Below are 14,030 nucleotides of genomic sequence, written 5' to 3' on the forward strand. Positions count from 1 at the left end.
GTCACTGGTATTTGAGGAAGGGAGAGCAAATAGCTTGGGAGTGGAGGAAAGATCCATGTGCTTTCACCAAACTCTACAGCAAATGAGAAGTAATGGTTAGTTGTCTGTTCTAAATAAAGAACTTCTCCTTCTTAGGATGTGAAAGCTCTAGCTACAATTCCTCTTCTGGGCTACACAGTGGATGACACTCCAAAAAGTGCTGACCTCCCCCACAGCTTCAAACTGACCCAGTCCAAGTCAGTGCACAGCTTTGCTGCAGACAATGAGGAACTGAAACAGAAGTGGCTAAAAGTTATCCATTTAGCTGTCAAAGGTGAGACACCAGAATGTCAAAATGAACTGCAAGTGAATTTAGAAGAGCAGCCTGAATCTTCTAAAAGATCTGAATGCTGAAGCACAGGAACACATGGCATTTTTTAAAAATTTTAGTTGAAATTGTGGTTAACCTTTGTGTTAACCTTTCTTTGCTCAATCAAGGAAAAAGAAAAAGAAAGTTCTTACTACCATACACATCTTGGCACTTTATGTTTGGGAAAGAATTCTGGTCTTTTTAGGGATCTTTTTCTTATATTTATGTTCTGTCAATAAAAGTGATGTACAGGTCCATTTCAGAGACTTTTTTAAAAAAATGTGAATGCTATTAAAATACTTACTAACTTTACTGTACTACTTGTTCGTTGTAATGCAATTTTTTTTAAATCCAGTTGCTCTTCAGTTAACATTTAAGAATGCAAATATTTGAAGCCTCCTACTTACATGTTAGGACTTGCAACAGGATAAAAGATATACCTCCACATTGCCAAAATAGATCTGTACTTAAATATGCAGGGACAGTTTGGTTCAATGTATGTAGTTTATAGATTGATTTCCACAGTTCTGTACATATGTTGTATTCACTTGTATCTTTTTAATTAAAGTAATGCAAATTGCTTTCACAGGTATATTGGCTTTTAAGGTTTCAATTTATCTAGGAAACAATCTAATGGTTTTCAATGTAGAAATAAATACCTAAAATATGAGAAAACTATATATATTATATGTACAGTATTAAAAATGTACAATACTTGATTATTGCTTTGATTTCATGATACTGGGTTCTTATTAGTGAATAATTTATTTTTTAAAAAGCATGTTTTCTATTTGAAATTAAACACAGTCCTAAATTGAAAAATACTGTTCAATGATTTGTTTTAATAGCTGACACTTAATGATCTTGATATTTTTATGCATCAAAAAATTAGCAGTAATGTAAGTGGCATGCAATGGACAAATGAGTTCCAGTTGTATTTAAACAAGTAGTCGCTTTTCTTCAGTGTCCTATCACTGTTAGCTTTTAAGAGTGCAGTAGTTTGTTGCTCAAATGCAGTATGTGGTTTGAGAAAAGCAACAGATTCTAGTAACCTTCTGGGAATGTGTGTTTTTGCTATTATGGTTATTGGAGCAAAAGAACAATTTGAACTTAAGTTTTTTAATTTTTGTAGAAGATTAGGTATTGTAATGCTTATTTATGACAACAATCTTCAAGGATTCTTGTTTTAAAGTGGAGCCTGATTTATAAAAAATTAGTATGAAGTCTGAGCTTACAAATCTGAAATTTTATGAACTAACATTATTTGTTTTCTGCTTCTGGGTATAAGGACTCACTGGCTTTACAATATTAAGTTCCTTATGAACTTCCATTCCTTCAAGAGTTTTTATACATAGAGACAAATGACTTGCATAAAATTTTTACTGTAATATCCTTGAGTGAAATATGGCAAACTCAAAGGTAGTGATTGACTATCAATTAAAATCATTGCTGTCTTTCCTTTTTGAAACCCTTTAAGGAAGGAAAATACGTAACTTCTACAATCAGCTTGTCATAAGAACATTCAGAAGTCTTACTTCTCAATAAATCTGCAATCTGTATTTTAAATCATGTCAAGCTGAAGAGCTCAGGTTCAATTTTGTTAGTAACATGACAGATTGAAATTGTTGGGTTTTTATAATGAGTGTGCCAAGCAAACTATCCACTGAACTCCTACTCCTGCTTTACTCTTTCTGCAACATTATAGGGAAAAAAAAAACCCAGCTCATTTTGCGTTTAGCAAGGGATTTGTACCTGTTTGTAGCGTCAGGCACACATGACCATGCAGTGTCATCATTCCTTCATAAAAATGTCATGTAAGTTAACGTTAGTGGGATGGATTTTGCTCTCACCTGCACAGATCCAGGATCTACCGTATCCTTTAGATTCCACAGCTTTACACCAGTGTTAATAATGATCAGGACATGGTATGGTACTAACTCTCCAGCTGACTTGGTGCATGTCCATTCTGAATTCTCTTCCTTGGGTGCTCCCTGGGTCCAGATTGTTCTGGATATAACTCTGCTATAACTTTTATCTGATGTGCAAGCTCTTCTGTAACTCTCTTTGAGATTTCAAGTTACTTCTACTGGCAGCTGTGTTTACCTTTAGCAATGGGCAGCTCAAGCCTGGTTTGATTCATGTTGGTGAATACCATCAGATTTTTGCCAAGGTAATAGAAGATCTCCCTAGCTAATACATGTAATCTTACATATACCTTGGCAAGGGATGGGGGAACATTCAGGTAAGCAAGCAGAACTCTTGGTGGCTGTCTTTCCTTCATGGCCATCTCCCAAGAGTGGGTATCTTCTACAAGAGCCTCAAGTGCAATTGTGGGATATGGAGAGTTGTCTTCTCACATCCCAATGTATAAAAACAGTTTCCCATGGTCAAGGTGTGGAGTGTAAAGGAAGAAGTTGCTTTAAAGGAGTTCTCAGATAGGAAGGACTGAACTACAGTGAAAATATGATGATGTGACTATAGAGTCAATTAGGTTGGAAAAGCCCTCTAAGATCACTGAGCCCAACCATTGCCCAGCACTGCCAAGTTCACCACTAAACATGTCCCTAAGTGCCACATCTACACACCTTTTAAACACCTTCAGGGATGGCAACTCAACCTTTTCCCTGGGCAGCCTGTTCCAATGCTTCACCTCTGTTTTGGTGACAAAATATTTTCTAAAATCCAATCTAAAACTCCCCTGGTGCAACTTGAGGCCATTTCATCTTGTGCTATTGCTTGTTTCCTGGGAGAAGAGACCAATCCTCTCCTTGCCATCATCTCCTTCCAGGGAGTTGTAGAGTGATAAGGTCCCTCCTGAGCCTTCTTTTCTCCAGGCTGAACACCCCCAGCTCCCTCAGCCACCTCTCACAGGATTTGTGCTCCAGACCCTTCACCAGCTCTCTTGCCTTTCTCTGGGCCCACTCCAGCACTTCCATGTCCTTTTTCTCCTGTCTTTCATGTCCCAGAACTGGACATGGCATTTGAGGCACGGCCTTGCCCATGCCAAGTACAGGGGACAATCGCTGCCCGGGTCCTGCTGGCCACGCTGTTGCTGGTACAGGCCAGGACACCCTTAGCCTTCTTGCCCACCTGGGCCCATTGCTGGCTCTTGTCCAGCTGCTGTCAAACCAGCACTCCCAGGTCCTTGTCCACCAGGCAGCTTTCCAGCCTTTCTTCCCCAAGCCTGTAGTGCTGCAGGGCTTGTTGTGACCCAGGAACAGGACCCAGCACTTGGCCTCGTTGAACCTCTTGGAGCTGGCTTGGCCCATTGATCCAGCCTGTCTGGATCTCACTGCAGAGCCTTCCTGCCCTCCGGCAGGTCAGCATCCTACCCAGCTTGGTGCTGTGTAGTACATTTTGTTTCCTCCTGCAAATCTCATCCTAAGCCCATTCCAGTTAAGGGATTAGAAGTAGCAGTGTCTGTGCTGCCTATTGTTATAGTGGTGTTGAGCAGTTGAAGCTACTTGGATGGCAGCATCTCCCAGATGAAGCCCAGCATCTGGGCACAAGCAGTTTGAAATGGGAGTTGTTTGTTTGGATGGTAGCCACACGTTTGCTCTCAGCCATTAAATTTAATACAGCACAGGATATTTTATTTACCCCAGTGAAACCAGTTTCATGTTCTCATAATCAATTGCTTGGTCAGAATTGTTCTCTTCTGAGTCAGAATGCCTTGGCATTCAAATACATGGTTGTGTGTGTATTTTGTAGGAAAAGTGTGTATTACCAATATTAAAGGACATCAGAAGATGGAGAAATTCTAAATTTAACCACCCTGTTGCCTTCATTCTCCATAGACAAGCCCTTCTAACAACAGCATCCCAAACTTTCGCTTTTAGCTGTAAATTATGACTGCAGAGGAACAAATACAAAGTTGTAGCTGCTGTGGCTTAAGAATTATGAAGAAAGCAGTGAAATTAAAACCATCATTCTAACAAGGTAAAAGCTGTTCCCATTTGAGATAAATTCTTAAATTCTTCAAGGAAAAGAAAAAAGGCATTAAATTTGTGATCATAAAGCTCTGTGTGTAAGGAATAAACTGTAACTAAGCATTCATTCATAATGCATGAATGCATGTGAATGGCTCTGCTGAATTATTTAAGTTTTGCAACTCTTGTGTTCAAGTAATGCTTGTTTCTCACTTTAAAAGTGATCACTCTTCTGTGTGATTTAAAGCAGATCAAAAGTTATTTTAGTGGTTTTATCTGTGTTCAACCAGAACAAGACTTAAATTTATCATTCATATTTTTGGATCATAGCAATATATTTTTGAAATTACTTATTTTTTCCCCCTACCATGGGAAAATAGTATATTGTGATATCTGCATGTCTGCACCATTCCTCCAGGCCCTCTAAAAATTCATTTTTGGTATCAGGTACTCCTGCTTGGTTCAAGAGCTGCTATAAAACCTGTATTATGCAGTATTTCAAATCCCTTTATGCCAAGTAGTTCTGTTTATTTCTAAGTGTATTTAACTTATATGTGCAAAAAAGATATTGAGAGTACAAAACATTCTCTTCTATTTGGAATAGAATATTAAACTACTTTAATTGCATGTATATATAGTAGCACCTTTTTATGCAAAACCATCTCAAAGTGCTTTATAAATCTCCTCAAAGATTCTAACTCTTTTTCAATGAAAAGAAAAATTTTATTGCTCATGTTTTTAAGTTATGGATGAAGGCAAGGCACTGATTAAATATAGAGTAAATACACTACCACCTAATTAAAGTTTAGATGAGATTATAGAAGTATGCTCCACAGACTTCCAACTGGAGTCAGAAGGAAAAAGAATACATATATTAAAACAAGTGGGAAAGATGTGGAAACACTTGACATGTTGTTTGGGTTCCTCACCACATAGCTAGCATAAAAAAATCATCAGCTTTTCATTTCAAGGAAAGATTAAATAAAATTAAGACAGGATAGTTATTTCTTGTACTGAAGGAAAGGCTTTCTGGAAATAAATAAACATTCCATGTAGAAATAATCCTAAGCAATAACAAAAGGTCTTTCTCCATATAGCTGGTATAAACTAGCATGGGCTGCTGGAGCTATTGTACCTTCAGTGATTGAAATTCACATAGAATCTGCCTTGCATTTTATAAGGACACTTGTGGAAGATGAAACTTCTACCAGTTAGGGAGCTGATGAGCTACCAGGTCTCACCTGGACTCACACAGCTCAGGTGAACTTCAGATGGAGGTAATGGATGTAGGGGTGAATGTAAACAACTGGAAATATATATCCAAAATAAATGACTGGAGAGAAGTAATTTTGTGGCAGAACTGACTACCCTTAAGGTAAATCCATTGGTGAAATGGGCATCATTCTTAGTCTCTGTGGTGTACTGTTATTTGAAATCTGAAATTAAATACATGGGGTTAATGTTTTTTGCTCTAGTCTGTGGCCCTGTTGGTGTGAGGAATTTATCTAGCTGGTTCTGACCCATGGGACTGTAGTATGTTCCTCAGATAGGAGTTTTAATCTGCTAGTCAGATTGTTTCCTAAATCCTTTTCCTTTAACAGATGATAACATTAATTTAATGATTACATATGTGTGTGTATATACACATATGCATATGTATGTGTGTATATGTATATATGTGTATTTATATATTTGAGACTATTATTCAGATGACTTGTTTTCAAGCAGTATTTTACAATCAAAAAAAAAAAAATACACTGTGCTGCATTCAAAATAGAATGTATAATGATTGTGTTGAGTATGCTTTCCAGAAAAAGATGGAGGTAGATCTGCTATTGTGGCATGTTTACTATTTCAGCCTATAAAAACAAACACAGAAGCCCTCACAAACATGCTAATTCCAGTGAGGCATTTCAATCAGCTTCCTTTGAAACCTTGTGATTAAATTTCTTCCTAGAATAAACTATGGTATTTTGTTTCACCCCTTCCTCTTCCTAGCACATTCCTTCTACATTCCTAGTGAATGTAGAATGTGCTTTTGTCCCCAAATCCTCAAGCAGATTTCTTTGAATAAAACATGTTTTCAGCCACTGCACAACACCAACCTACTTCTGTTTATAGTTCGTCCTCGTAGATTCATTAAGTATTTATGGTGGAAACATTCAGAAAAGAGGGAACTATATCAAAGAATTTTTGCATCTATGTGCCCTGGTATTTTTAAGCCAAATTTGTTGCATGTAGAGAACAGTTTGCAATAGAAATATTATTTTCTTCTATCTAGTGTATTTTCTATTCTGCAGCTGTTAAGGCAGATTAATACAGTAATTTTAGTGGGAGCTGTATCAGCTGTAATGTTTGACATCAGAATTACAGGCTATACATGTCCATTTCCCTTCATTATGGAAGCATTTCTGATTTTAATTGCAAAAAGATTTTCTAAAAAAAATAAGTGGAAGAATTGTAAATTTGTTTTGGTTTTGCAATAAAGTGAATAATATTAAAAAGGTGAAATACAAATGCCATTGTAAGTTGTGCAAATGTAAGTCGTCATTTTTATGGTTAAGAAATATATGAATGTAAAAATGTTGAAGATATTGTACATATTTTTTGTAATATATGTATATTTGATCCTAAGGTGGGTGGAGAGTTGTAAAAATTAAGCACTTTAATTCATGTTGAGTACTTAAAAAGAACAGAAATTTGTATCCTGTAAAATAAAAACATCATTAAATAAGTATTGCTGTTTGATTTTTTTTTTGTCCACCTACCCATTTTGCTGATAAAATCTTTAAGCTGTATTTCTTGTTGTATGTGACAGTGAGGACCAGTTTTGCTGAAGTGCTGGTTACTTACAAGTACTGCTAAGTTGGTGAAAGGTGTATTCTGAGTTTATAAAGTGTGTATTTAATGCTATGACATCCTAGGTGAGAAAGATAAACGATAACTGCACAGTTTGGTCCAGATTTCTGTAATGGGAATGTGAGCAGGATGTTATGTGAGTGCTTTATGGATTTCTGTGCCACCATCCCCATAGAAAAGTGCAAAAATAAAGGAAATTGTTCAGCAGAGCCTCAAATCTTTATTAGTATTACTCAATACTAAATTATCAGCATGATCTCATGCACTGAACTAAAGTGGTGCTGCAAAGCAAAAAAATGATCAGGTAATTAGCTGGATCTGTCCTTTAAGAGTCCAAACCTGGTTGCAGTTGCCTGTGATTTCCATCATCTGCACACATTAAACCTGTTTTGATTGTATCTGATTTATTCTTGGTATTCTTCTGCAGGTGAGCACAGTGTTGCAGAAAACACAGAAACAAAGCAGAGGAAAAGTTACTGTAGTACTTGGTAGTTCCTGATTAGAAAGAATTGCATACAAGATTTTTTTTTTCATTTCTACATTATCTTCTCTTTGCACACACCATATGGTGTGAAATAAGCACTGATTAACCACAGAGACTAATGCCTCCCTTTCTGTTTATCCAACTTACTGATTTTTCTGATTTCTTTTGTACTGTACTCTGTTCCAAACCTCATTTTCCCTATTAAGCACAATGCAATGCCTTCTGCATGGAGACGAAAATAATAGCATTAACCCTAAAAATGTGCTTTAATAAGAGAACAAAATTATAAAACTCAAACTACAGGAAATGGGGCACCACAGGTCCTAATCACTTCCTTTAAATCAGCAGGGTTAATAAGCACTGATATTTCTATGTGGCTGCAAATTGGCCAGAGCCCATCAAGCTGGTGAGGAAGTGGTAGGTGTTGCCTCCTCTGGCTTTCCTGAAGAGCCTGACTAACACTGCCCCATTACCACGGAATTGTTCTTGGCATTGCATGAACTTCCTAACACGAGAGAAGTGGCAGACCAGCCTTTGGTAAACACAGTATTTGGAGCTGGTTAGGCTTAGGGTGGTGTCTCTAATGGACAAGCAGAGGGATCCTTATGATTGTGACCATTTTATTTGGGAGCTGCTCACCCCTTGCCTTCTTGGCCCTGTGTACCAGGCAGCCATGGCAATATTTAGCCTCACCAGATCCAGTTCTTGTGTTTGGTTCCTTGAGGAACACCACGTCTGTGTTGCATGGTGCTGGTCACTTTTAAAATTAAATCACTTTAAAAATAATAAATAATAATAATAAGTAAGACTTTTCCTATTAAGCTTCCCATTCAAACTTTCTCATGCCTGCTACTGTTTAGGCAATGAATATTCATGAATATAAACATGATTTGTAACATCTGTATACCAATGGTGGAATGTTAGCAAGGCATTTACACTCCTTTGTTTGGGATATATACATTTATTCAAAAAGAGAAAGTTTCTCTTGTGATCTTCTCCAGAGATGATTTCACACTCCAAAGTCTGGCCATTGTGTTTCTGTGTCAAAAGCACAATGCTCTGGTGTCATGAGCAGGATGTGCTGCCTGCCCCAGTCAGAGTTGACATAGCCTCCAACCATCAGGATCTTATCAAGAAAATTCATTAATACTTTTTAACTGCCAAATTTTAATGGTTTTTTTTTTTTTTGTTTGCTAAATGTAGGAAATTACTACTGTCAGAAGCATTTCCTTATGGAATAGATCCTTAACTGGGAAGATATGGAAAGATGAATTTCTGGATCCCAAAACATCTCCATACTAATTTTACTGAATACTACCTTATTTAACTTACAGATTCTAAAGGTTTCTGGCTTTGATTTATGCAAATGTAACATTAAAATAACACATGGCTGAATAAATGGAGATTGTTCTGGGAGCAGAATCTGGGATTACTCTCTCTTTAGCTACTAGTAGCCTCCTGTTCTCTCCTGCCCCTTCCTCCTCCTGTCTGGGAGCCAGGCAGTTGCAGCACTCTTGCATGGAGAACATGGAAATGAACTTTCTCTTGGGTTCACTGGACACTCAACTTGTGCCTCTGATTCTGTGAGCTTGTGTTTGGAAACAAGGCTGGAGGTTTGTGCTCTCTTTTGAACATTTTAACATCGTATGTGTGACTCACTTTTCCAAACTCTAGGTAAGGGGAATTTCCTCCTTTAGGGAAATGGGTTTTAGACTCTGACTGCTACTGACCAGGGGAGCCTTCTCTCAGTGTGAAATTAAATTAATGAGCCTGTGATGGAAGAAGACAGGATTTAATTTTAGCTCTGTTTCGATGTACTGCCTAGCATGTAGAACCACCTGCATTACCTCTTTTGTCTTACTTGAATATTTCTTGCAAAGTAAATCCAAATATCACAGCCCAAGGCTCTGGGACACAGCATTTGCAAAAAGCCTGCCACCTTATCTATGCTGCATTTTGGAAGCTGATCTCAGACTAGCACTAAGTTGGTCCTATGAACTGAATGCCCTTTAGGTGCTGAGATGCATCCTGCAGTTGTGTTTCACATGGAAAGATGCATCCCTATGCCTCAAGATGCATCTGCAGTGCAAAGCAAAGCATGGCAGGTGAGACATGAAGTGCCTGCTGTCATTACTCTTATAAGCAGGGTGGGATGTTGGAAATCCCATATGCTCAATTGTTACCTTGCCTACTTAAAATTATGCCAATCATAAGCACAAGAAATGTGTATCACAAGAATAAGAAATGCTCCTCTTGGCACAATATTTTACCTTAAAAAGACTACAGAAGATAGATTGTCTTCTTTAACTACTAGATCCAGAAGTAGAAGACACAAGCTCAATTCCTCCTGAATACCAGCAAGTTTTGGTTGAGGTAAGGTTTGGTTGGGATAAGATTTTTTCTTTTCTGTTTATGTTGAATGCTAAGTTGAATGCTAAGTGTGCATTTTGTTTAGCAATAAAAGTTACTCACTTGATAGCAGACAGGAGGTTATTGCTTTTATTCCCAAAACCTTGGTCCTTTAACATAAAGAGTCCTCACCTGAAAACTGAACTGCAAACCATTGGGGTGGTGAAAATTTTTACTGAAGCAACTGTTTCAGTATTGTGTTTGTTATTTCAAGTGACCACCTCAGTTGCAGCAAGGAGGGAGCATTGCTGTACAGGAATCCACAAGGATACAGATTTTACTTTCATCTCCAGCCTAAGTTTTTATCTCTATTGGCCCTGTGAGAAAAGCTGATGTCTTCCACATGCCAAAGTGCTTGGGCTTTGTTACTGATTTATGAGGTTCAACTGCTGTGCTTGCCTTGTGGCTCTTGACCTCTGCTCTTCCCTCCCTTAACTTGAAACCTGCTTCCAGTTTCACAAACAAGTTTTACCAGAAGTTCTCTGACACCCCAAATAGCCAGTGGATTTTCATAGAAAACTTCCCAGTGTTCAGATTAAGAGAATATAAGGAACTCTCAGTTTTTTAGTTCATATTGTCCAGCAAAGTTGCATCCCTGCCCCAGGGTAAGTTTGTTTTGCCAGAGACTGGGTGTCAGCACAGGTAAATGCTCCTCACACTCAGGAATTCCTATCAGCACTGTGATTTCTTATAGCCAGCCAAAGCATGTAAGAGAGCCTGCTTTGCCAACTCAGCAGAATTCATGAAATATGGATTTCTGACTCTGACTTCTGTTGCTTCTGGAAAAAGAAAAAAAAAAAAAGCAAGATTTTGAATCTCTCAGCCTGGGAAATCTGTGTAGAGCAGCCAAACAAAGGGTCATTCTGTCAAGGGATTTCAGGAATTTATTTATCTCATCTTCTAATGGTGCCTGGTGTAAGAAACTGTTACAGTTTCATCTGTGACAAGGTTGCTCTGGAGAAAACAGAAACACCCTTCAATTTGACTTCACATAAAATCTGATCTCTGCAGACCCATATAATTGCTGTACTGCATGGTTCCAAAAGGTGACATTAGTAAGGGATAATTTATAGAAATACTTCGCTAGTGGTGTTTTTGCAGCATAAAGCAGTATGAGTGTATGAGGCACAAATGCTACGTTACATACTTGATATATGCCAGTAGTAATTCTCTAGACAAAAGAGGATGTCAGGAAAAAAGCTTTGCTGAGGTGCTAGTTTGTGGTTTCCTTGTCTGGCACAAATGAAGTAAATGGCAAATGACTTGTCCATTACTGTCAGTATGCCAATAGAAAAGACTCAGCTGTCTAAGAAAAATTGAAGCAAATGATGATGCAAAACTAAAAAGAAATTAATATCATGGAGAAGAAAGTCTGGAAATGTTCTCCTGATGTCAAACATAAAACCAAGGAGGCTTATATGGAAATTAGAAGATGACAAATACAAAACTCATATCAATTGAATTTTTGCATTATATATAATTAGATAAAGAAATTTACCACCAGAGGTTGTCATTGGAACCAAGAATTTAGTGTGATGGGGCAAAACCCTATTATATGTTAAATAAAGCAATCTAGTTTGCAGTGACATGGAAGAAATATTGAACTTCAGATCTTACAGCAATATCAAAATAATTTAACATATAGTTTTAGAATGATCTTATTACTGCATTTTTATATTTTCCCTAGAGGGCTAATGCTGGAAGGTCTTAGGTGAGGTCCTGAAGTAGATTGATATCAGGTCACATTTGGTGTGGCAGTTCCTGTGTCCTCATGTCAATTAACTTCAATAACCAGTCTGACTACTATTTTCTCTATCAGAACTTTGAGTTTCTTGCTCAGCAAGTCAGCCATGGAAATTTAGAGTTAAAGCTCCACACAACCATTGCTTGTTAAAATATTTATTGCTTTGGCACAGTCCTCAACAGGGCTGAGGTAACTGTTGGTGCAGGCCATGAAACTTCATAGCAGAGGTATTTCTGGCTCTCACTTTTTAGCCAGAAATGTAAAATGTGTTAAACATAGCATTCTGATGTTTCTTAGCTTTATATCTTCTTTAGTACTTTCTTCTTGCATTCCTTAATTCACTTCCTCCATCTCCACTGTGCTTCTCCGTTGATGCATCCAGCCCTCGACAGGCCTTTCCACATCTCTGCTGGGCAAGCTGGCTTCTCTCAGCTTGGTTCAGCAACTGATATTTCCTCTGTGTGCTCCTTGAAATATTACACTGATAAAATTCTAAGAATAGCCATAGTGGGGCAGGCTAAAGGGTGAGAGCACACACTGCTTCTGCATGCTGCTCCCCCAGCTCCCAAACAGTGCCAGCTCAGAAACAGCCCCAGCTAGATCTGATCCCTGCAGGGCTGCTTTTATACATGCAATGCATTTCTCCTTCTTAAACTAACCCTTGCAACATCTGAACCAATTTAAAGTTTTACTGTCTTGAGCATCCTTTGGCAAGGGGCTCAAAAGGTCACCAAAGCAGCTGTATGGAGCTACTGTGTTTTGTTCTGAGCTGGTTTTTATTTTTTTAGATGTTCCCAAAATCTGTCTACTGGAAGGGAGAGTAAAGAAACTTGATTCTCTTTCACCCACTCCAGGTTGCTAATGATTACACAGACCTCTGGTCCTTGCTACCTTGTGCCATTTTTTTTGTAGAGTGAAGACTCCTGGCTTTCTTAGTTGGTCTTGATATAAAAGCTGTTCCACACCTTTCATCAACCTTGTTGTTCTTCTATGACTCTCTTCCAGTTTTACACTCTTGCTGAGATGTCCCACTTCTGGTCTAAATTAAGACATAAACCAGGTTTCACTTTCTCCATTTCACAGGGGTGTCCCTGAAGTCATATAGCAAAATAAAAGTGGTAGGAGAAAAGAGATTTGCATAGAGAAATAAGCTGGTGTTATCCACTTCATTGGGAGCCAGCAGCTTCTTGTCCTGCACAACTGGGATGCTTTTTTACTTTTCTTACCTTTCTTCTTTTCTTTTCTTTTCCTTCCTTCTTTTCCTACCAGAGACTCAAGGAAGGAGAGGAGATCAGCCTTGACAGGGATCAGCTAATCTTTTAAAAAGATTATTTGCTGTGTCAGGGAAACACTTCCTTTTGTCCTGGAAGCTGGAGAGGTGGATGCCAAATGACTCTTTGGTATTAATGATCTCTGGGAGCCATCAGCTGTGGGAAGCTAAGAGAGCTAATGAGTGAAATCATTGGATAATGTTTGTGTGACAAGAAGCCCTCACCAGTCATTCAGGACCTTCTTCCCAAAATTTTACATGCATTAACTGCTTCTCTCTGTGCTGAATACATTGAATTTGGGAGTGTTTCAATTTGCTTAGCCATCTTTATGCTTTTATCACAAAATATTATCCCTCTGACAGACACTGTGAAATTCCTTGGCCAAGAAAGAGAAACTTTGTTGAAAAGAAGAGAACACATATCCTTGTTCTTTCTGTTGACATTTGAGTGTTTCAAGATGTGAAGACTGCAAAAGACTAATTTGTATTGAACAAGAATAAGAATTCTAATGTCATCCAAAACTTGAAACTTTCAGAAGCCTTTTTACTCTGTTGCTTACAAGAAAGAACAAAGTCCAAATTAACTCAGTGCCAGCATATTCATAATTTATCTTTCAGAAAATGCACTCAAAGGAAAGACATTTGAAGATGACATGGCTTATTTGTTGTGATCTCACATCATCACAAGTCATCCTCTGGCTTCATTCTCTCTTTTTATAACACAGTTGAGGATTAGATCTCACACAGTTTCCCACTTCCTAAGACACCTCAACCTAACCTATTATTACAGATCTAGGTTACAGAATTTCACATGATTATCCAGGAGCCTCGCAGCAAAACAGAAAACATCCCTAAGAAAGCAAACAGAATAAATATAGCTGTTCCACGTGTGTCCATTGCAACGCTCAATATGTGAACAGAAATGGAAGAATATTCCTTTCACTGTGCAGTTCGTAGGAGCAGATCTCCAGTTCTGTTCTTCCCCA

At 38.1% G+C, this 14,030-nt stretch overlaps 1 protein-coding gene across 1 annotated transcript in view; it reads left to right on the top strand.

Moving 5' to 3' along the window:
- FGD4 (FYVE, RhoGEF and PH domain containing 4) overlaps positions 1-7,013 on the top strand; it is a 56,475-nt gene extending 49,462 nt beyond the window's left edge. The window contains exon 17 of the mRNA XM_066549643.1: positions 136-7,013. Within this exon, the coding sequence (XP_066405740.1) occupies positions 136-393 (258 nt within the window). The 3' untranslated portion in view covers positions 394-7,013. The remainder of the gene's footprint in view (positions 1-135) is intronic.
- Positions 7,014-14,030: the final 7,017 nt, after the last annotated feature.

This window comes from Molothrus aeneus, chromosome 5 (genome assembly GCF_037042795.1).
Source record: "Molothrus aeneus isolate 106 chromosome 5, BPBGC_Maene_1.0, whole genome shotgun sequence".
NCBI classification, from domain to species: Eukaryota; Metazoa; Chordata; class Aves; order Passeriformes; family Icteridae; genus Molothrus; species Molothrus aeneus.